The 22,685-nt window shown below is 39.3% G+C and overlaps 1 protein-coding gene across 4 annotated transcripts in view; it reads right to left on the bottom strand.

Moving 5' to 3' along the window:
• Positions 1 to 598: 598 nt before the first annotated feature.
• The window catches only part of prdm6 (PR domain containing 6), a 55,822-nt gene continuing 33,735 nt past the window's right edge, over positions 599 to 22,685 (bottom strand). For 2 of the 4 annotated variants that reach the window (XM_036980408.1, XM_036980409.1), the window contains exons 5-9: positions 19,096 to 19,220; positions 16,478 to 16,820; positions 11,770 to 11,853; positions 6,693 to 6,869; positions 599 to 2,523 (exon numbers count right to left, since the gene is read on the bottom strand). In XM_036980408.1, the coding sequence (XP_036836303.1) occupies positions 2,406 to 2,523; positions 6,693 to 6,869; positions 11,770 to 11,853; positions 16,478 to 16,820; positions 19,096 to 19,220 (847 nt within the window). In that variant the 3' untranslated portion in view covers positions 599 to 2,405. Of the gene's footprint in view, positions 2,524 to 6,682; positions 6,870 to 11,769; positions 11,854 to 16,477; positions 16,821 to 19,095; positions 19,221 to 22,685 lie in introns of all 4 variants that reach the window. The other 2 variants (XM_036980410.1, XM_021606777.2) reach the window with 2 other exon arrangements.

Genomic DNA, 22,685 nt, shown 5'->3' on the forward strand with positions numbered 1-22,685 from the left:
GAACCAACGGCGCTGTGGGACGTGACCTTACAGACACACAACGCAGGGGCCACGGGCAGGGAGCACACCCCGCGGACACACTGATACATCACCGCCTGCTAAGATGAATCTGAGAAAACACTTTACCGCTATGTCCAACACACACACAAACTCTCTTTGTAAAGAACAAACATCAAGTGACAGGAAAATCATGGTTGAAAAAAACAGAACATTTCAGACTTTCTGGTTTGTGATGGCTGGAAGTGATGTATCGTGTTTTCAGAGACGATTGCCATTTTTCAAATACCATGTTAAAAAATCGAATTCAATGTTATTTGTTTTAGATAGAATAGTATAGCACATTGTCCTCCATAAAATATCACAGGCATTTTTTTTAAAGTACTAAAATAATACTACTAATTCTTAGGGCAACGGTAGGGATATCGCATTGTTCAAAGTTCCATACCTTTACATCTATAAATGGATTATACCTGTGATAGGCGATAAGTGTCATGTTAACGCATTACAAAATATAATGATTGTGATTTGATATACAAATGACAAACATTCACAAAAGTAAAACAGATTAAGAAGCAATGAATTAAACCATCAATAGAAGTATTGATAATATTCAAAACTGGGTCACTGTTTTAATTTCTACAGAGGAATGGTTTGAGCCCTTTCTTATAAAAAATAAATAAAAAAAGGAAGGGATGAAATCATGCAAACAAGAGTCCAAATGTTGAAAGGTCAGAGTTAAACACACTTTGTAGAAGTCTCTCATAAACCAGGGATCCCCAACTGGCTGGCTGTGGGCGATTTTATTTGACCCCCAAGTTCTGACTTAAAACACTGAAAGCACCAGCAAATCAGCTCTGTGATTTTAATTTTAGGAATCTGTTCCAAAGTATTCCCCACACGTAATAGATAGATATGTGATCGTATACAAATGTAAGCAAGGTTTGAAATTATTGTTTTAGCTCAATATTATATCTGTTTGGGCTTCTTGCGGTCAATTTGCAGTCTACAAATCATTTGTAATTATGTTCCGCCCCCTGACCCTCCGCTCAAGAAAAAACTAAATCGGCCCGTGGCTGAATCTAGTTGATGATCCCTGTCGTATACAGATGATTATCATACACGTTTCTTCTTTTAATCTGATTTAAATTGCTTTGCTTATTCAACTCAAATCATTATGCCCATAATAATACAGCAATAAACCAGTTTGATTTGATAAGATGTGCATCAACATGTCTGATGACTTGGTCTCAAAGTGAATCCATCCCTAAATGCTCTAATTTCAGGCTCAAACCTCGTTGGGCTTTGTCGTGCTTTTCCTCACCTGTTTAGAAGTGTATCGTTATGAGACTATGTACATCCAAGACGAAATCAAATTTACATCGCGTAGTAAAACTAACAAAACAATCACAATAACAATGTAAAAAAAAAATGCAGCACATTTCAAATCATAATGTAGTTTGCCCTTGAATCTTAAAATGAACGTCGCCATTAAACAGGTATAGGGAAGCTTACAATTGTGCCTGTGACAAATAGATATCACTGATACATTGAGATTAAGGGCAAACCAGATGTTATTTGACTGATTTCCAACCTGGATCTTAAACAAATGCTTGCCCTGAAATACAGTAGTTTCTTAATAGATGCCATGAAAACTCATCTTCCTTTTCTGGACAAAATGTCTATTTTAATCTGTGAACTATCAGTTTTACATTTAATAACAAGAATGTGAAGATGTATAGTATTTTTTTTTTTTTTACACAAAATTAATATTCAAATAGTCTCCATTCTTATATTTAGGAGCATCAGATTGAACTGAAACAATTAAATAATCATTATTAAAAGTGCCCGAAGCATGACATGAGAGCAATAGAAGATAAATATAATTTAGTTTTCACAATTCATACTGTGGATAATAGTTTCTTATTTTTGTGGTGGAAACACAGTCCCCTCCTAAATCATGCTTCGTGGTGCAATTTAAGAGAAATTGTGCATTCTCAGTAGAGGCATGTTCTACCCTCACAGTTCCCCCCAACATTCCTTTCCCTTTGGTATTAGGATACAAAGAATAAGACAACTGAGATATAAAGCTACATACAGTGGACATTTTTGGTATTTTTTTGCTGTCCCAGTTTCAGGTCTTCTTTGGGAACCATAACTCCCCAGTCATAAATAAATAATTGTTTCTCCTCCCTTCAACATCCCCACTCCCCCAACATTACCCTCCCCCTCCTGGTCCCTTTTCTGTGCCAAGATCAATAACTCTTAACATCTTACTTATTTTATTACTGCTTTTGGTTTTCTGGGGCTGATTGAGAGTTTCTCAGAGGAAATCTTTGGTTTTGTTTAAGTGTCCGTGACATTTAATCATGATTTTCCTTGCAGTTTAATTCCGGCCAGTCAATCAGCTAATCCACCTCGATTGATTCGCTGCTCTCGCCGCTGATGGGCTTGCACTCGTTGGGCATCCGCTGGTGTCTGCTGAGCTGGGTGGCCTGCGTGAAGCTCCTGTCGCACCTCTCGCACCTGAACACACAACACAAAACGACTCAGAGAGGCCAGCCGTACATGCCACCTCATCACTCGGCATCCTAATGGCAACTGACACTCCAAAGTGGCTGGGAATCTGACTGGGCCAGAGGGCTGTAATTGGAGCCTAGTCCTCTGGCCTTGATGCCGATGATGGGCGAAGGCCCCAATGCCTCCCAACATTGGGCCCTGTCAATAATCTCAGAGGAGGGGCCCCCCTCAAGGGGCCTGTCTAGATAAGGCACGCATCATTGTCACATCCAGTAGATAGAGAACAAAAAGAGATTTTCAGTAGGCCGGCTATCAAAGAGAGCCTCTCCTGAAGTATTGTGCTTAGCAGCCCAGAAAGAAGGGACCGTGTGCAATGTAGGGGGCTGGGTGCTGCTAATGCACTTGGCTAGGGGGCTTGGTGTCTAGAGTAGTAATTATGTAAGGACAGCTTCTTATAGCATTCTGTTCTACTAACTGTATCGAATCATTAGTTACATCATAGCAATTTGTGAGAATCACCCCTTTCAGTAAACTAGATCCTTCTACTATCCAGTTTTCCAGATTATGTGACAAGGATGCACCCGTTTCTGTCAATCTGCTAACAGTAAAAAGCGGTGGATATGCGGTAATGTCCTCTTAGTTTTACTGAATTTGCTGTTTGTGCCTAAGGTAAAAGTAGAGCCAGTGAAAGGGCCAAAGTTGCAGACTACACGGAATTCGTTTAGTGACGTTTTGCAGTAGAAAACACGTGAGCATTCCTGACTAACAGAAAATGCCAGCTTTAATCTATCAAGCATATCAGCTCAATGAAAATAACTCAGCCCCTATTGATTAGCTAAAGATTACTGTGGTGTATTCATTAATGTCTTTGTGTGCCTCTTCCTCTCTGGAGCATTTGAAGTGCTGATGACACATTTGTGTATCACTGATTGCTTATTAGAAAGCTGATTCGTTACTTGATTGGTCGGCCTCAAATCAGTCACCTTTTCACACCACTGTCCCTGGCTACATGGTGACAATCTGGTGGGATTTATTATCTACATTGATGAGAGGACAGTAGCTGCTGTAAATTACATTTCATCCCAGTTTCATCCCATTTTCAAACTTGCGAAAAACTATGGATCACTGATATACAGATAACTGCCAAAAATAAAGTAAACACTTGAGTAAATGAGGGATAAAAAGTATATTGAATGCAGGTTCTTCCACACAGGTGTGGTTCCTGAGTTAATTAAGAAATTAACATCCCATCATGCTTCGGGTCATGTATAAAAATGCCTTTTTTTTTGGCTACCATTGCTAGAAGAGATCTCAGTGACTTTGAACATAGGGGGTTTAAAGTGTGTGTGTGTGTGTGTGTGTGTGTGTGTGAGAGAGTGTGCGTGTGTGTGAGTGTGCGTGTCAGTCACCAGATCTCAACTCAATTGAACACTTATGGGAGATTATGGAGCGCTGCCTGAGACAGTGTTTTCCACCAACATCAACAAAACAACAAAAACATTTTGTGGAAGAATGGTGTTGCATCCCTCCAATAGAGTTCCAGACACTTGTAGAATCTATGCAAAGGCGCATTAAAGCTGTTCTGGTGACTCGTGGTGGCCCAACACCCTATTAAGACACTATGTTGGTGTTTCCGTTATTTTGTCAGTTACCTGTATCTATAAGATGAAAATTCAATATAGATGGATACGCTCATATAATGTCAATATTGCTCATATAATGTCAATATTGCTGTCCTGGCAATCATAGAAATGTTGATACTTATATCAAGGAGTCCTACTGTACTCACTGGTAGAAATGGTTCTTACTTTGTTATTGTGTAAGAGCGGAATACAGTATGAAATCATGACATACTTATCTCACTTCATTTAATAGAGTTAATTGCACAGTAATAATGCATTTACAATGTCTTATTATAGGACCGGGTAATATAATATGTGACTGTATTAAAGCTAATGTTGGCACAATAGGGTGTGCTTTACAGTGAACGTTCCAACAGCGTTTGTTTATGATGTTGAGTCAACAAGGTCACATGCATATAATGTCCATTAGACTAACAGAAATCTATTAGCCTGTGTGAGCCTGTAACTTGCTCAATTAATTACATAAATCTCCAACAGCATCAATCAGACTGGCAGAGATATGGGGAAGCATCTGGCATGGCAGAGCCCAGTTAACACAGAACATTTGTCATGAATGTCCCTGAATGTTCTCCTTTGGTTATTTGAAAAAATAACCTTCTTACAACATCCAGGAAACGTCCTCCCCCCTACCCGCCCAAAACCAAAATGGGTTAGCTGGGAAGGATTTCGCTTTGTGGACTATGGCAGAACAATAGCTACGCTTTGTGATATATACTACTGGTCAAAAGTTTTAGAACACCTACTCATTCAAGGGTTTTTCTTTATTTTTACTACTTTCTACATTGTAGAATAATGGTGACGATATCAAACTATGAAATTACACACATGGAATCATGTAGTAACCGAAAAAGTGTTAAACAAATCAAAATACATTTTATATTCTTCAAAATAGCCACCCTTTCCCTTGATGACTGCTTTACACACTCTTGGCATTCTCTCAACCAGATTGATGAGGAATGCTTTTCTAACAGTCTTGAAAGAGTTCCCACATATGCTGAGCATTTGTTGGCTGCTTTCCTCCACTCTGTGGTCCGACTCATCCCAAACCATCTCAATTTGGTTGGGTGGTTGGGTGATTGTGGAGGCCAAGTCAAGTGATGCAGCACTCCATCTCTCTCCTTCTAGATGAAATAGCCCTTACACAGCCTGGAGATGGGTCAGGCTGTGTAAGGTGTTGGGTCAATGACCCAACTGTATTGTCCTGTTGAAAAGCAAATGATAAACCCACCAAGCCCAAACCAGATGGTTTGCGTATCGCTGCAGAATGATGTGGTAGCCATGCTGGCTAAGTGTGCCTTGAATTCTAAATAAATCACAGACTGTGTTACCAGCAAAGCACCCCGACACCATAACACCTCCTCCTCCATGTTTTTTACAGTAGGAAATACATATGTAGAGATCATCCGTTCACCCAAACCGCATCTCACAAAGACACAGAGGTTGCAACCAAAAATCTCCAATTGGGACTCCAGGCCAAAGGACAAATTTCCACTGGTTTAATATCCATTGTTCATGTTTCTTGTGCCAAGCAAGTCTCTTCTTATTATTGGTGTCCTTTAGTAGTGGTTTATTTGCAGCAATTCGACCATGGAGGCCTGATTCACACAGTCTCCTCTGAACAGTTCATGTTGAGATTTGTATGTTACTGGAACTCTGTGAAGCTTTTATTTGGGCTGCAATTTCTGAGGATGTTAACTCTAATAAATGTATCCTCTGCAGCAGGGGTAACTCTGGGTCTTCCATTCCTGTGGCGGTCCTCATGTGAGCCAGTTTCATCATAGTGCTTTATGGTTTTTGCGACTGCACTTGAAGAAACTTTCAAAGTTCAAGGCTCCTACCTTGTCACAACACAACTGATTGGTTCAAACACATTAAGAAGGAAAGAAATTTCACAAATTAACTTTTAGGAAGGCACACCTATTAATTAATTGAAATGCATTCCAGGTGACTACTTCATGACGCTGGTTGAGAGAATTCCAAGCTGTCATCAAAGCAAAGGGTGACTATTTGAAGAATCTCAAATATATTTTGATTTGTTTAACAATTCTTTGGTTACTGCAAGATTCCATATGTGTTATTTCATAGTGTTGATGTCTCCACTATTACTCTACAATGTAGTATATAGTAAAAATAAAGAAAAACCCTTGAATGAGTAGGTGTTCTAAAACTTTTGACCAGTAGTATATGTGCTGTAGCAGAGACGAAGCTTCCACTTTCAAATACAGCCTTGCCACTGAGAGACACTCAAAGAAAGGTAGGTGAGCAAATATTTCAATTTGCAGTGTAGTTGAAGTGATTTTTTTTTGTACCATGTAGGCATTGTGAAACCTCTGGCCTCATCTAATAAGTGTCTTCTGGCACTGTGTGTGTGCTAACCTTAAGTGTATATCAGTATTCAACTATCACAGGCCTTTTCGGACACAGTGGGCAATGGTGGGGGCGACAATAGGAGTAGACAGTGTGCCATAAACATTCATTGTGCTTTCTGTAATGGTGTCATTGGAGGAAGCAATGGTACTCACTGTTACTTACTTGAATGGCTTCTCCCCAGTGTGTGTCCGGATGTGGTTGTTGAGAGTGGTGGCTCCTGCAAATGCCCGGCCACAGTAGCCACACTTGAAGGGCCGGTCGCTGGAGTGAGTGACGACATGGTTGCGCAGCTCCGACGGCTGGGAGAAGGACTGGGAGCAGTGTCCACACTGGTATGGTCTGCAGACACACACACAGAGGGGTAGAGGAGGACACCAAGCTCCCGTTACCATGGCAGCATGACCCTAATCAACCATGTGGCCCCAGTCCATGACTTGGCCATCTATCAATATGTGCACAACATACTGGAAACATTAGGTATAGTTGGGTTTTTCTGTTTCCTTCTGTCGTTTGTTCCTATCTGTATGTAGAGCTCTAATGATCTTTGCTAATTCTCACAGTGATCCCAATGAATAAGTGGCGCATGATAACAAATCACACATTTATTGACAGAGGCCACAAAGAAATGCTCTTACAGGAGTAATTAGACTAATTGACTATTCAACTGTGCCATCAATCACATGATTCCTTCAGAGAGAAGACAAACCTTCCAGGGCAAAGTTATTACTCCCTTTACCAAATGACAATGATTGCATCAATTAGATGGTGTGATTTTAGACAGCCTAGAGTTTAACAGCACATGATAACACCAGAAGATAACAGTGTGCAGATGTTAGGAACAATGTTCTTTATTTTGTTGTTAAATAGGCAATATAAACCATGCACATTCTGTGAATCTGAAGGCATAGCTAGCGGTATTATGTGGAGGAAAAGTGAAAGTAATTAGAGCAAAATAGTGTAATATAATGGAAAAATTCTCACTTGCAGTTTTCCACATAAAGCTGCAATTCCATGGGGGGTTCTATTCATTTATCAGCCCCATTCTATAAAGTATGCCTCAGTGACTTAGACCACAATTTATTTTGAGGTTTTTCTATGCGAAGGTGCATTGATTGTGAATACTTTAATGTGATTAATGTGTGGATATAATTTATTAGGGCCGCGCCGTGTGATTAATGTCAGGTTATTGTTTATTACAGCAGTGAGCCTGGGAGAGCCCCACAGATAAACACCTCCATCACCAACACAACACAGGGAGCCTCTGCAGGGCCACGCACGCAGGCACATATGCACAATAACGAAGGAAAAAATACATGTACACAAATACTTGTATGAAAGTAATTGTTCAGGTTTCTAATAGATTAACAGGTCACCGACGGCTTGATATTCAATTAATTGCTTATGTAAATAATGACATCTGTGGATAATGTGTCTATAATCTAAAGTCTTTATAATAACAACGCAAGATTATTTGGAATAATTTGGATCAAATTATTTACTTCTTGGGATCTGTTTTTGTGCTATCAATTTCTTGATAGAGACATATTTATCATTTCAATATAATACAGGACTATGTAAAGCTCTTTGTCGGCTCAGCAACTAACAGTTATTCTCCACTGAGACAACTTACATTTATAAGAGGAAACCCCTTTGGCATTGCAGCTATATGTCTTGGTTTTGAACAATACATATATCAATGGTTTAGAAAATCACTCCACAGAAAATATCTACACTACACACACACACACACACACACACACACGGTCTTAGTTTCCATGTTATTGATCAATCTATTACATTCTAGTGTTGAGATAATGGCCCTCGTCAACCAATCATGGTAATCAAATGAGCAGGGAACAAAACAAAGACCTCATAAAGGTTGTATTGTATTATAATGTATGGTATTCCACCAGTTGAAAGCTTATTGGGTTTATGAGTGAAGGATAGGATTTAGATGATAACCTAAATTGGTGGATAAGGACAGCTCTTTTTCAAAGTCTAACCATTATGTTGTGCCAACTGTTCCAAAACATGACCCAATGGAAAAAGTAGCATCATACTGTTTGCATTGAAAAGATTAGTGAGTTCAGCATAATTGCAATGATTCAAGTGACAGACAAACAGATAAACCGGAGCGAAACAACATCTGTAGGGCTCTTCTGAGCTTAAAAGGTGTGGGGTGAAGTTGCCCCTAGATGCTGATCTTGGGTCAGTTTAGCATTTCCCCCACTAATGGTTAGGATTAGGGAAGAGGAAACTGATCCTAGATCGGAACCTAGGGGATTCTTCACCCCGGAGCCCTCTGAAAGTAGTGGTGGTGGGGACTGTTTGACAAATAATATCTCTCAATGACAGCAAGGATCATGGCCCTTATTCACAAAGTGTCTCAGAGTAGATGTGCTGATCTAGGATCAGTTTTTCTGTTTAGATCATAGTTAATATCATTACATGGACAGGGCGGACCTGTTAACAGATCAGCAGTTCTACTCTGAGACGCATTGTGAATACGGCCCTGGTCATCATCTGGTGGGATGAAACTACGTTTCTGCACTATATAAATATATCCATTTTTGAGCCTGGGTGGCTACTTTGAAGAATCTCAAATATAAAATAGATTTTGATTTGTTTAACACTTTTTGGTTACTATATGATTCCATGTGTGTTATTTCATAGTTTTGATGTCTTCACTATTCTACAATGTAGTAAAATCAAGAAAACCCCTTGAATTGTGTGTCCAAACTTTTGAATGTTACTGTATGAAAAACACAAATTCCCCTCACCTGAACGTCTTGTCATACTAACATGAATAAACCAGGTGGATGAGTTTTTTTCAAAGAATTCACACGCTATCCATAAAATTATTACACAGCGCCATTTCGATTGGGAGTAATAAGCACTGTGACAACCAGCCCCGGTCTCCCTTTAGGGATGGAACGTCATTTACATAATTGATACCTGGAGGAAAATAAGGGGAGGGTCATGCTTTTTCAATTTCAGTCAAGGGTCCGTCTGGGTTTAGTATTTTTTTTTTAAAGTCTAGTCCAGGGATGGTCATGTAATTGATAAAATGTCTACATTTCTCATTGTTTTAGAATTAGTTTCTTATTAGGCTACATATCGATGGGTACCCGATGCCACCCCTCATTTCTGATTCTCCTCTGGGCGGGCAATATCAAGTACACCTATAGGTTATTTACTGTGGCCTCAATCAAATGATCCATAGAATATAGGCTACTAAGTGCAGACTAGCCTATAGCCTATGTTCTGTTCAGTTTGAGAAGGAGAGGACGAAGATGAGGATTACTGGAGGTCAACTTGGATAGCTTGCTACTACTATAGTACATTTTTATTAAAAACAACGTGTTTTTTTGCCCATGATGTAGACCTATATCCATAGGTTTTGTTGGTCAATTCCTCCACCCACCATGCACTCTTTAAATATCCTACATCCAAGTCAGTGAAGGGCTATTAAGTTCAAACCAAGACTCAAATTGAGGGGGTATGAGAGGGTATGCCATAGGCCTACTTTTTATTGTTAAAGCTTACATGTTTCTGCTTTGGTAGGCCTACTCTGTCTGGGGTGGAAAGGTAGGCCTACTCTGTCTGGGGGTGGAAAGGTAGGCCTACTCTGTCTGGGGTGGAAAGGTAGTCCTACTCTGTCTGGGGGTGGAAAGGTAAGCCTACTCTGTCTGTGGGTGGAAAGGTAGGCCTACTCTGTCTGGGGTGGAAAGGTAGGCCTACTCTGTCTGGGGGTGGAAAGGTAGGCCTACTCTGTCTGGGGGTGGAAAGGTAGGCCTACTCTGTCTGGGGTGGAAAGGTAGTCCTACTCTGTCTGGGGGTGGAAAGGTAAGCCTACTCTGTCTGTGGGTGGAAAGGTAGGCCTACTCTGTCTGGGGTGGAAAGGTAGGCCTAACCCTTGGAAGTACCATGCTAAGATTCCTAATGACATCTCAGATTAAATCATTTGTAAACAGGGACAGTTTCATTGCAAACAAGTCACACTGATTTTGCATCTGAGAAATATGATAAGATGAACACAGGCCTATCATCTCTGTCCATTCTTAACCTGTAATTTTGGTAATTTTGGTGGTATTAAAAAAGGTTATACTAATATGTCAAATAATTGCATGACCTGTTTATAAAAATGTTAAAAATTCTCTAACCTGCAAATACAATGATCGATTCATGCAATGCTTAAAGGAGATATTTTCACCTCTACTCTTGTCCATGCTTGTCTGCGAACCCACAACCTTCTGGACCATAGCCCTGTGCACTATCAAAATTCCTGCGTTGCCCTGTCATGCTTTCAGGACAAAGAACAGCTTTAAAACTGCATATCTAAAGCTCTGGTCTGTCCAAGAAGTAAGGGTAAACAGTAAACATGTTCTCTGCCATCTACTTTGTTTTAATAATTATTTGGGGTATAGGGAAGGGTCACTTTTTTTTTTCAGGTGTTCAGGGATAATTTAGGTCAAATATATTTTGCTGAATGGAGGGCCATCCATTTTCATTTCAGAGAGGTCCGATTTTCTTCATGTAACCCTTATTATAAATAATGTTACCTTACTGGTTAGGGTTGAATAAAGATGCTATTTAAAGTTATTTTGCTTTCAAGTAATTGTATGATTATTACAATTCAATTAATTGAGTTTTACAATTCAGGAGATGTTACTTATGCATAAATAAATATAATATTTTGTCTAACAATGTTGTTACTCCGAGTTGGTGGGGCTAAAATTTGGTAGACGTCTCAGCATGATCTAAATCTACAACTAAGGGTGCTTCACAAATGGCACCATATTCCCTATACTGTACAGTGCACTACTTTTAATCAGAGCCCAAAAGGGTCCCATTTGGGCCGCATCCACTATCTACATAGCCTACATACTATATATCAATGCTCTTGATTTTCCATAGCAATCCTTAGCCCTAAAACCAGTAGAGCATCTGTGGTTTTAGACTCAAGAGTTATCAACAAAATAACTGAATAATCTTATGTGTCAACAAAGTCAGGAGTGTACACATACGTAGTTCTAATATAATAAAAGCCATTTAGTGGACACTTTTATCCAAAGCGACTTACAACAGTGAATTAATACATTTGTATATGGGTGGCCCAGCAGGAATCGAACCCATGATCCAGGCATTGCTAGCTCAATGCCCTACCAACTTAGTAACACAGAACCACACTAGAATATCAAGTGCTCATTGCTGATTAGAGTATTGAAACGTTATTTACTGAGGTAGAGGCCCTTCTGTGCTACACACCACCACTTCTTTCCCATTTGAAACTCTCAGTAGGGCGATCCCTGGCCTTTTCGCCCTAAGAACAGAAAAAACAAAGCCTGAGCAGTAACCACCCTATCGTTCATTGGAAATGCAGAAGAACAAACATAATATCCTTCAAAATGAATGCTCATAGTTACTGCACACCTTATTTGGGTAAGTGATAGACTATCCTCAAATGCTTCATTTCTTAAAGGAATACTGTACAGTATTGTATTGTTCTGTTAGATATTCAATATTAATAAATACTATTGATACATACTGAAGGCTGAATACTAAATTAAAGGATAAGTAGCAAAGTAAACAGAAACACAACAGGCTTTGTTCCTTGATCTACTATATTATCATAAAGATACGGTGTTTCTTTAAAATTGAGGGATACATTCCAAGTGACTAAAAAAATAAGAAAAACTTCTCGGGCACTCCTTTGTAGGATCTCAGCTAAACAGGTAAGCAAAATGATTTTTCTAGTGCTGATATACTACAGCAATTCATCTTTCTCCCAAATGTACATATAAACTAAACATCAATAAATATGTATAAGCCAAAACCCATAAACCACAGCCGAGAACATTTTAAACAGATGCATTGGGTAATTTACTGGGTGCAAAGGCTGTGCATCCAAATATCAACAGATCCAGATTCCCTTGTTCAGCTAAATTTTATCTGCACCCCAGGGTCATAAAGTTGAGTATTGACAAACGCTCATATTGACTTCAACTCCTGGGTATCCAGGCAACATTTTTCTTCTGTATGAATATTAGTTTATTGAATAAGTGGCATCTGTTTTCCTCCGCATCACAGTTAGGGTAGGTATTTCTTTGTGACAGCTGCAACTGATTTATAGGTTTGTATGCTCTGAAGAAAAATTGTGCTAAGCAAAAATGTCCAATACCCCCCTCCCCCCACACTGCATTTAATTAAGTTGGGAGATGTTACACACTGGATTTGAACCCTGAAACCACTGTGAGAGAGAATACCACATGTATTGGCATGCAAATTACTGATAGGAACAATTAATTGTATCTGATACAGTATAGGGGAGACTCAGAGGTTGGTTGTCACAGTGCTAATTACTCCCAATTTTAAGGTTCAAATGTGTGAATTATTTGAAATAACTCATCCACCTGGTCAAATCATGTCAGCATGACAAAACATTGAGGTGAGGGGAATTAGAGTTTTTCATAGGTGAAAGTAAAAAAAATATATTGGTATTTTCTTTGTAAATGTTTTAATGTTGGTAACATCTATGATACCGAGGTCAAGCCATGTGGTAACTACCATTTGAATTAGCATTGGGGGGCCTCCCAAGTGGCGCAGCGGTCTAAGGCGTCACTACAGACCCGAGTTTGATCCCAGGCTGTGTCGCAGCCGGCCGCGACCGGGAGACCCATGGGCAGCGCACAATTGGCCCAGCGCCGTCCGGGTTAGGGGAGGGTTTTGCAGGCCGGGATGTCCTTGTCCCATCGCACTCTAACGACTCCTGTGGCAGGCCGAGCACATGCACGCTGACATGGTCGCCAGTTGGACAGTTTTCCTCTGACAATGGTGCGCCTGGCTTCCGGGTTAAGCGAGCAGTGTGTCAAGAAGCAGTGCAGCTTGGCAGGGCTGTGTTTCGGAGGACGCATAGCTCTCGACCTTCGCCTCTCCCGAATCCGTACGGGAGTTGTAGCGATGGGACAAGACTGTAACTACCAATTAGATATCACGAAAATGGGTAGAAAAAAGGGGTACATTTAAAAAAAAAAAAGAATAATAATAATAATATATATATATATATATATATATTAGCATTTGTAGGGGTCTGGACTGGACAAGATCTGTACCAATCATATATGTCTATGTTTCACAGGTTTGGTCATCACAGTAGAATTCAGTACAATACAGTGAATTATACTGTACTCTAGTGTTCTCCACTGTACTAAACTCTACTGCACTGATCTATACTGTTTTACAAGACCCCTTCTCCATCTGTTTGACCAGAAATCAAAGCCTGCTTATTCCACATTTTTGGGGGATGGAAAATTGTTGAAAAAAATACAGTTGAAGTCGGAAGTTTACCTACACTTAGGTTGGAGTCATTAACACTCGTATTCAACCACTCCACAAATTTCTTGTTAACAAACTATAGTTTTGGCAACTCGGTTAGGACATCTACTTTGTGCATGACACAAGTAATTTTCCAGCAATTGTTTACAGACAGATTATTTCACTTATAATTCACTGCATCACAATTCCAGTGGGTCAGAAGTTTACATATCCTAAGTTGACTGTGCCTTTAAACAGCTCGGAAAATTCCAGAAAATCATGTCATGCTTTAGAAGCTTCTGATAGGCTAATTGACATCATTTGAGTCAATTGGAGGTGTACCTGTGGATGTACTTCAAGGCCTACCTTCAAACTCAGTGCCTCTTTGCTAAAAACAATCTAAATTAATTAGCCAAGACCTTAGAAAAAAAATTGGTACCACGTCCATCTGTACAAACAATAGTACGCAAGTATAAACACCATGGGACCACGCAGCCATCATACCGCTCAGAAAGGAGACGCGTTCTGTCTCATAGAGATGAACGTACTTTGGTGCAAAAAGTGCAAATCAATCCCAGAACAACAGCAAAGGATCTTGTGAAGATGCTGGAGGAAACAGGTACAAAAGTATCTATATCCACAGTAAAACAAATCCAATATTGACATAACCTGAAAGGCTGCTCAGCAAGGAAGAAGCCACTGCTCCAAAACTGGCATAAAAACGCCAGACTACTGTTTGCAACTACACATGGAGACAAAGATCGTACTTTTTGTAGAAATGGTCAGATGAAACAAAAATAGAACTGTTTGGCCATAATGACCATCGATATGTTTGGGGGAAAAAGGGGGAGGCTTGCAAGCCCAAGAACACCATCCCAACCGTGAAGCACAGGGGTGGCACCATCATGTTGTGGGGGTGCTTTGCTGCAGGAGGGACTGGTGTACTTCACAAAATAGATGGCATCATGAGGCAGGAAAATTATGTGGATATATTGAAGCAACACAAATGGGTCTTCCAAATGGACAATTACCCCAAGCATACTTCCAAAGTTGTGGCAAATTGGCTTAAGGTTAACAAAGTCAAGGTATTAGAGTGGCCATCACAAAGCCCTGACCTCAATCCTAAAAATTGTGGGCAGAACTGAAAAAGCATGTCCGAGCAATGAGGCCAATGAACCTGACTCAGTTACACCAGCTCTGTCAGGAGGAATGGGCCAAAATTCACCCAGCTTATTGTGGGAAGCTTGTGGAAGGCTACCTGAAACGTTTGACCCAAGTTAAACAATTTAAAGGCAATGCTACCAAATACTAATTGAGCGTATGTAAACTTCTGACCCACTGGGAATGTGATGAAAGAATTAAAAGCTGAAATAAATCAATCTCTCTACTATTATTCTAACATTTAACATTCTTAAAATAAAAGTAGTGATCCTAACTGACCTAAGAGGGAATTTCTACTAGGATTAAATGTCAGGAATTGTGATAAACTGAGTTTAAATGTATTTGGCTATGGTGTATGTAAATTTCCGACTGTATGTATGCCTTAATTTCTCAAAAATATAGCCCAGACTATTTATTAGCTTTCATTTGACATGAAATTTGATTTGCTCCTATGTTAGTGCTCATTGGGCCTTTCATGTCAAATCAAACCAAATGGTATTTGTCACATGTGCCGAATACAACAGGTGTAGACCATACAGTGAAATGATTACTTACATGCCCTTAACCAACAAAGTAGTTTTAAGAAAAAAAGTAAGAGATAAGAAAAACAAATAATTAAAGAACAGCAGTAAATAGGGGGCGGGGGGGGGTGCAAATAGTCTGGGTAGCCATTCAGGAGTCTCATGGTTTGGGGTTAGAAGCTGTTTAGAAGCCAATGCAATCATATTGTTCAGGGACATTGCCATGGCCAGTATACAGTAAAAATCACAAGCTCTTTTGTGTTCGTGCTATAAAGAGCTCCCTTCGTTGCCTCCCTCTTCCACACATATTGTCTGTCACATACCCACACATACATGTGCAAACACATGCATGCACACAGAAATGTACTCAAAATGGCACGTTATTTACGAGGCATAAAATGCTGAATTGTGTTAGAAATAACATTTTATCAAAGAAAGGCTATTTATAAGACTGTATGCTATATTGCTTCACTTCCTGTTACAAAAGGAATAAGCTACTAGCAAACAGTATGTAAACCAACCCCATACTGTGTGACAACCAACCCCACGATGGGGCTGGTTGTAACAAGTGGACCGTGTGTTTGATGGCTTTTAATGGCATGTTGGAATAAGATGTGAGGATAAAAAGGATCCCCATTTCAACCCCAGACCTTGGTCTTTCTACTAATATTGAAGAGAGTCTTGTAAGATATACTGGTGCTGAGAAATACACTCGAGTAAAAAGTGTGACAACCAACCCCATTCATCACTACACTATATACAATAGCATGGCAAGTGTTTTTTTTTTATTTCCCCAATGAACCCCATGGAAACAGAACTTTCTGAAATTAAAAATAGACACAAAGCAAGAAGAACGCCTAAATGTCTGTAAGAGTCTGAGACTACTAGGATATATCAAGCATTATGATGATTCATTTTATGAGATGGCTCAAAGGCTGTTTGTTACCTTACCTGTCTGGGTTCTGTGTGCACACATGCATCTGGAGCAGGATGCGTTGCGTGAACGTCTTAAAGCACTGGCCGCACTTCCAGAGGTGCCAGTCACTGAACTCGGTGCTCAGCTGGCTGGTGGAGGTGGGGCTGGCTAGGACTCGCTGGTTCTTAGAGCTCATCTGGTTGAAGCCGGAGTCCGTGTGGCCACCTTTGTCCATCAGGGAGAAGCTTCTGGAGCAGGGCGAGTGGGGGAAGACCATGGAGCGCAGCAGGGCCACCGAGAAACCTTTGCCCGTTTTACTGAGCGGCTGCAGCGTCTCTTGTCTGCTCATGGCCTCCATAACTGTGGTTGGTACATTCACTAAAGGAGGAAAACAGTAGAAAACATGGAACATACAGTCATGTAAACCACTATCGGCATGTGATGTGAGGATACAGCTAGTATGTTGTGCCTTACCCCATTCCAGTTGTATAAGGGTGCTAACATTCATTCTAATTCACAAGGTCAGAGTTTTAATATTGAAAATAAAGACATTGGAAAAATATTATGCTTTGAAGCTTATGCATCCTATTTGTATTATCACAAAACTTTTATACTGAATAGATTTCCATACATACATGTTTCCCTAGCTAAAGTGAATAGAATACTGTCATCACAATTCATTAACTAATTTAATCTGTCTTCATTTCACTTCGGCTAAATGCAACAGGCTAAATTTATACTTATTCTATCTTGGTTCTGGGTTTGACTGTCATTGACTATCTTGTTGTTGTTTTTCTTACCATGTGGGTGAGTTCTAGTCATGACCAAAACATAACAACACAGATGAGATCTATTCTCTCTCAGCTACTGGATCACAGAAAAGAAAGGCTGCAGTCTTTGTGCATCCTAAGCATAAACAACTTGATGCAAGAACGTTTCATTGTTGTTATAAGAAACATATGATGATTCTTCATCACTACACACTGATCTCTGACTGCATTCAAGAAGTCAGAGCCATAATAGCTCATGGGTGGACAAACCACATCCCACATTCTTTGTATTGCAACACGCTGTGTACATAAACACACATTTACACAACTGTAACGTGATACATGTGGGAGTAGGGCTAGGCCTTTCTTATTTAATAAAACTTCAATTTTTCTGGGCATTGTTTTAATGTTAGATCTCGTAACGCTGTTCAGTATCGGGCTAAGGAAGTGTGATTGAAGCTAACTTGTGAAAATGTACATAAAAACAATTGTGAGGTGGTTCTGAAGTTGTGCATGTTGTAGACGAGAGCATTGACTAGTTAAAGGGCAAATTCATAGTACTGAACCTAACCAATCCAGCAGCTTTCATTTGCTATCACATGCACACACTATTCCTTCATGTGGGTTGTATTAGGGGAAGAGGTCTATTTCTGTGTAACCAGGCTTCAGTGTCTGTAATGGGTAGATTCTCCTTTAAGAGAGCCATACTAAGATATATTGATTCATGCAGGGTATGCTGATTTGCAAGGAGTTCACAGCACTCTCCCTTCTCGACCTCTCCATTGTTTGCCACGTTTTAAGGCTGCAATACTGCATCTATCAAATTATACTATACACTTTTAAAACAGTTTATATGAAAAGGCACTTGTCTAAACAGGACTCCAACTAGACTGAAGTAATAAAATGTCGAACATGTAAACAGTGAACTGTCAGGCCCTGTCGGTTGTCCAAGACCTCCAGTGGCCAGTGAGTTCCAAAGAAACCAGACAGAGCAGTATGGGGCAAAATGCTGGTTAAGACAGAAAATAGTCATTCATTTTCTCAAATGCTCCTACAAAGACTGTTAACAGACAATCCCTCAAAAATGTCTGGGGGAGATAAATACTATTGTTTCAATAAACCTAACCGATTGTCTCTTCTATGAGAGAACAGCTTAGAAAATAGAAAATTGTGATACGTAACTAACGGGTACTGTCCGTTGAAAATCAACACTGAGTCATTGGTTTAATTCGCCACAATATGACAAAATCATTTTTCATCCTGTTTGCACTGGCAAGGTTTGTTAGGTTCAGCCATATAAATCAGGCTTAAGTCAATTTAAGGGTCCACTATTTGCATCAGTTTTTGTGGCTTGGCACAGCTATGCCCAGTCAAATGCTTTTTGTCTTTAATAAAATGACACACTGAAATCCAAAGTAAATAATAGCATTTTCATTAACCTACTACTTTTTGGACAGTAGTCCTTTTGCAAATATGCTTTGTTGGGTTATGTTAGGCACCAGATTCTTTATGTCTGTCATTAAGTCCTATTCATGACAATGTTGTGTACTATATCATTCTAGTATTCTTACATGGAAATACTACATATCTTTATAGGAGTCATACTATATTTGGATATTTTTTTTAAATGGTTTAAATCAGTACATGCTGATGGCTGTATGTGGATCATATCCCTTTTGAATGTTCAGATGAAATAGGGACAACAACAACAATTGCACACCAACCCAATGGCCCAGCACAGAGTAATGTACTGTATACTGTATGTATGTTTTATTTCCTGTATATGTTAATTGGGACAGAAGAATGAAACAAATTAGTTGAATATAGAAAAACAGGAGAGAGAGATGACTAGAAGAGATTAGAAAGGAGAAAGAGATGCTTACAGTTTTCATCCTGTGCAATGCACTGTAGAGGGATGCCAAAGAAGGAGGTGTAGCTGTCATTGTACCAGACAAGGAGTTCTGTTCCTCTTGGAATGTCCATACATGCCCGGTAGAATATACATGATCTGTGCAGTAGAGAAAACAATGCTGTCAATTCATCGACCCACTTGGCACAAACTGGTTGTTTCAATGTCATTTGTCAACGTATTGTGACGTGGAATCGACATGGAAAATACATTGGATTTGAAAAAAAGTTTTTTGAGGGTGACGTTTCAACCACAGAATTATGTCATCATGGTAACCAATTTTCAACATAGATCAAGCTTGTATAAAATATGTTGAATATGTACCTTTGAAACAATATCAGATTTTCTACATTATAGGCACTATCAGTAAAAAACAATAGGCTGGGCAGCACCTCCTACTGGAGACATGATCTATCTACAACTAATCCATCCATGGTATTAACCAAGCCCAGGACTGCTTCGTTTTGATATTTGTCACTGACGACTACCAATGTGCTATCATGAGAATGAATAACTAAATAGATTCACTGTTGCTATCAAAGTCATTCCAAAGGAGGTTCAATAGAGCATATGAAATGTAACCATACTTTAAAAGTAATTATCTAATAGGCCAATATAGCATTTGCAAAATCAACAGCTATTGTTTCAATTCAACCCAGGGTTCAACAAAAAAAAATAGATTTCAAATGTAATCTTCAAGTTAATAATTAATATGTTGGATTTACGTCTCCATCTTAACCAGAAATGTAAGTTACAGAATAGGACTTCATCAAAAACGTGTTCCTGCATTCACAGGGACTTAATTCATGGTAAACACTGCATATGTCTGTTCAATCGAAAAATTACCTTTACATTTCAAGCGAGCTATTAGCGCTGAACTTTGGCTATACGGATTGAATTGAGCCCTAAACCAAAAATCTGACATTGTTTCTCCATTAGAATTTGTGCTTTTAGATGTTTGAAAGCATAGAGATAACACTTTGAGAATTCAACAAACTTCTGTATTTTTGAGTGGGTGAATAAAGGTTGAAATCTCATTGATCAACGTCTCAACCAAATATTCCCCAAATTTTGATGTTGAAATGTGGTGTGCCCAGTGTGTATGTGTGAACTGCTCACAACACAATTTCATGTACAAACGATGTACGACAGTAAACGCAAACAAAAGCATTAGAGGCCCTCAGTATGCCTTTTGCTTTGTGTCTGACAGAATATATAATCACGTCCAAGCATCACATCCAATTTCCTCTTTGGCGAGTTGAAAAACTCTGCATGTGACAGGCTGAGGTTTTACAAGAAGAAACATGGCAGCTGTGATGCAATGCTTATTTAATGAATCAGTTTCGAAATGAATAGGCATTATACTGTACATTTCCATGGCAGTGGGATATGCATTAATTTGTCACTATCTTAAATATGCTTCACTAGCAAATAACATATCCATATATTTCAAATAATTATGTAAAAAAAATATATATATATAAACATTTGACAGAATTGCTTCTTTGGTCTCGGCCTAGCTGCTGAAGCCTGTGAGTTTGTATTAATTCCTTCCACCACAACATAAATATGAAGCAAAGACAAGCCCATAAATCAAATACATCTTATAACCTGAGAAAAGCACAAGTATTCCATGTATTTTATACCCTTGTAATGTTCCGTCTCTCAGTTTGGCCTCACTTAACATAAACACTGGAGCACACAAATAAATGTACTGGGACTAAATGACTCAGTTGGCTGCTGACAGAGGGCTGTTTTCTAAGCGATAGGTGGTCTTGCACACTTTGAGGCGGGTGAAAGAGTGTAAATGTAAACCATTTCTTACAAGCCTGCTGTCACTTTCAAAACTTGTGCAAATCTCAGCTCAGTGGAGCACATCAAAGGCATTTTTTCAGTTTTGGATAATATTTCCCTTGCTGACATGTATTTAGTATTGTGGTTGGATGACTCATAAAGACAACGGCGGGACGTCCCAGTGCAGGCAAAGTGAAGCACATGCCAATGGACATTATTGTCAGAGCAAAAACAAAACAGCCATCCCAGGGTCAATCAATCACGAGCTGCTTTGAAGAGAATTCCATTTAGATATTGCAAATCATAACATAAGGAATTCAAACCAGCTGACTGCCTGTGGAGGACATCCCCACACGGCTCAGAGGAGGGAAACAGGAGTGTCTGCATTAGGAGTACATGTATATGATGATGTGGAACTAAGTCTCAAAGGTTTTCACTAATCATAGCTCTCTCATAGTTATGGACCAGGGCCTGTATTCACAAAGCATCTCAGAGTAGGTTCCCTCTGTCCATGGAATCCTATTTATTATGATCTAATAGGCAAAACTTATACTAGTTTGGTACAATCATGGGTCAAGACAGCAAAACTATTGGATCTAGTCCACAGATCATCAGTATTAAGTTATTCCGCTTCATAGTCTTGGACTACTTTGTATATATACACTACCGTTCAAAAGTTTGGGGTCACTTAGAAATGTCCTTGTTTTTTAAAGAAAAGCACATTTTTTGTCCATTAAAATAACATAAAATTGATCAGAAATACAGTGTAGACATTGTTAATGTTGTAAATGACTATTGTAGCTGGAAACGGCAGATTTGTTTATGGAATATCTACATAGGCGTACAGAGGCGGATTTATCAGCAACCATCACTCCTGTGTTCCAATGGCACTTTGTGTTAGCAATCCAAGTTTATCATTTTAAAAGGCTAATTGATCATTAGAAAACCCTTTTGCAATTATGTTAGCATAGCTGAAAACTGTTGTGCTGGGATCGGTGTCCCTCCCATGGGACGGTTGAGCTAACGTAGGCTAATGTGATCAGCATGAGGTTGTAAGTAACAAGAACATTTACCAGGACATAGACATATCTGATATTGGCAGAAAGATTAACAAGAATTTAAGCTAACTGCACTGTCCAATTACAATAGCTTTTACAGTGAAAGAATACCATGCTATTGTTTGAGGAAAGTGCACAATTTTGAACATGAAAAGTTATTAATAAACAAACGAGGCACATTTGGGCAGTCTTGTTACAACATTTTTTAGCAGAAATGTAAATTGTTCATTGGATCAGTCTAAAACTTTGCACATTCACTGCTTCCATCTCATGGCCAAAATCTAAATTGCAACTAGCCTGGAATAACACATTATGGCCTTCCTCTTGCATTTCAAAGATGATGGTACAAAAAAAAATACAGAAGAATGGTTGGTTTTTATCTTTGTATTATCTTTTACCAGATATATTGTGTTATATTCTGCTACATTCCTTTCACATTTCCACAAACATCAAAGTGTTTCCTTTCAAATGGTACCAAGAATATGCATATCCTTGCTTCAGGGCATGAGCTACAGGCAGTTAGATTTGGGTGTGTCATTTTAGGCTAAAACTGGGAAAAAGGTGGTGGATCCTTAAGAGGCCAGAAACAAAGGACTTTCTTCTGAAACTCGTCAGTCTATTCTCGTTCTGAGAAATGAAGGCTATTCCATGCGAGAAATTGCCAAGAAACTGAAGATATGGTACAACGCTGTGTACTACTTCACAGAACAGC

The sequence above is a fragment of the Oncorhynchus mykiss genome, chromosome 6 (genome assembly GCF_013265735.2).
Source record: "Oncorhynchus mykiss isolate Arlee chromosome 6, USDA_OmykA_1.1, whole genome shotgun sequence".
NCBI lineage: Eukaryota > Metazoa > Chordata > Actinopteri > Salmoniformes > Salmonidae > Oncorhynchus > Oncorhynchus mykiss.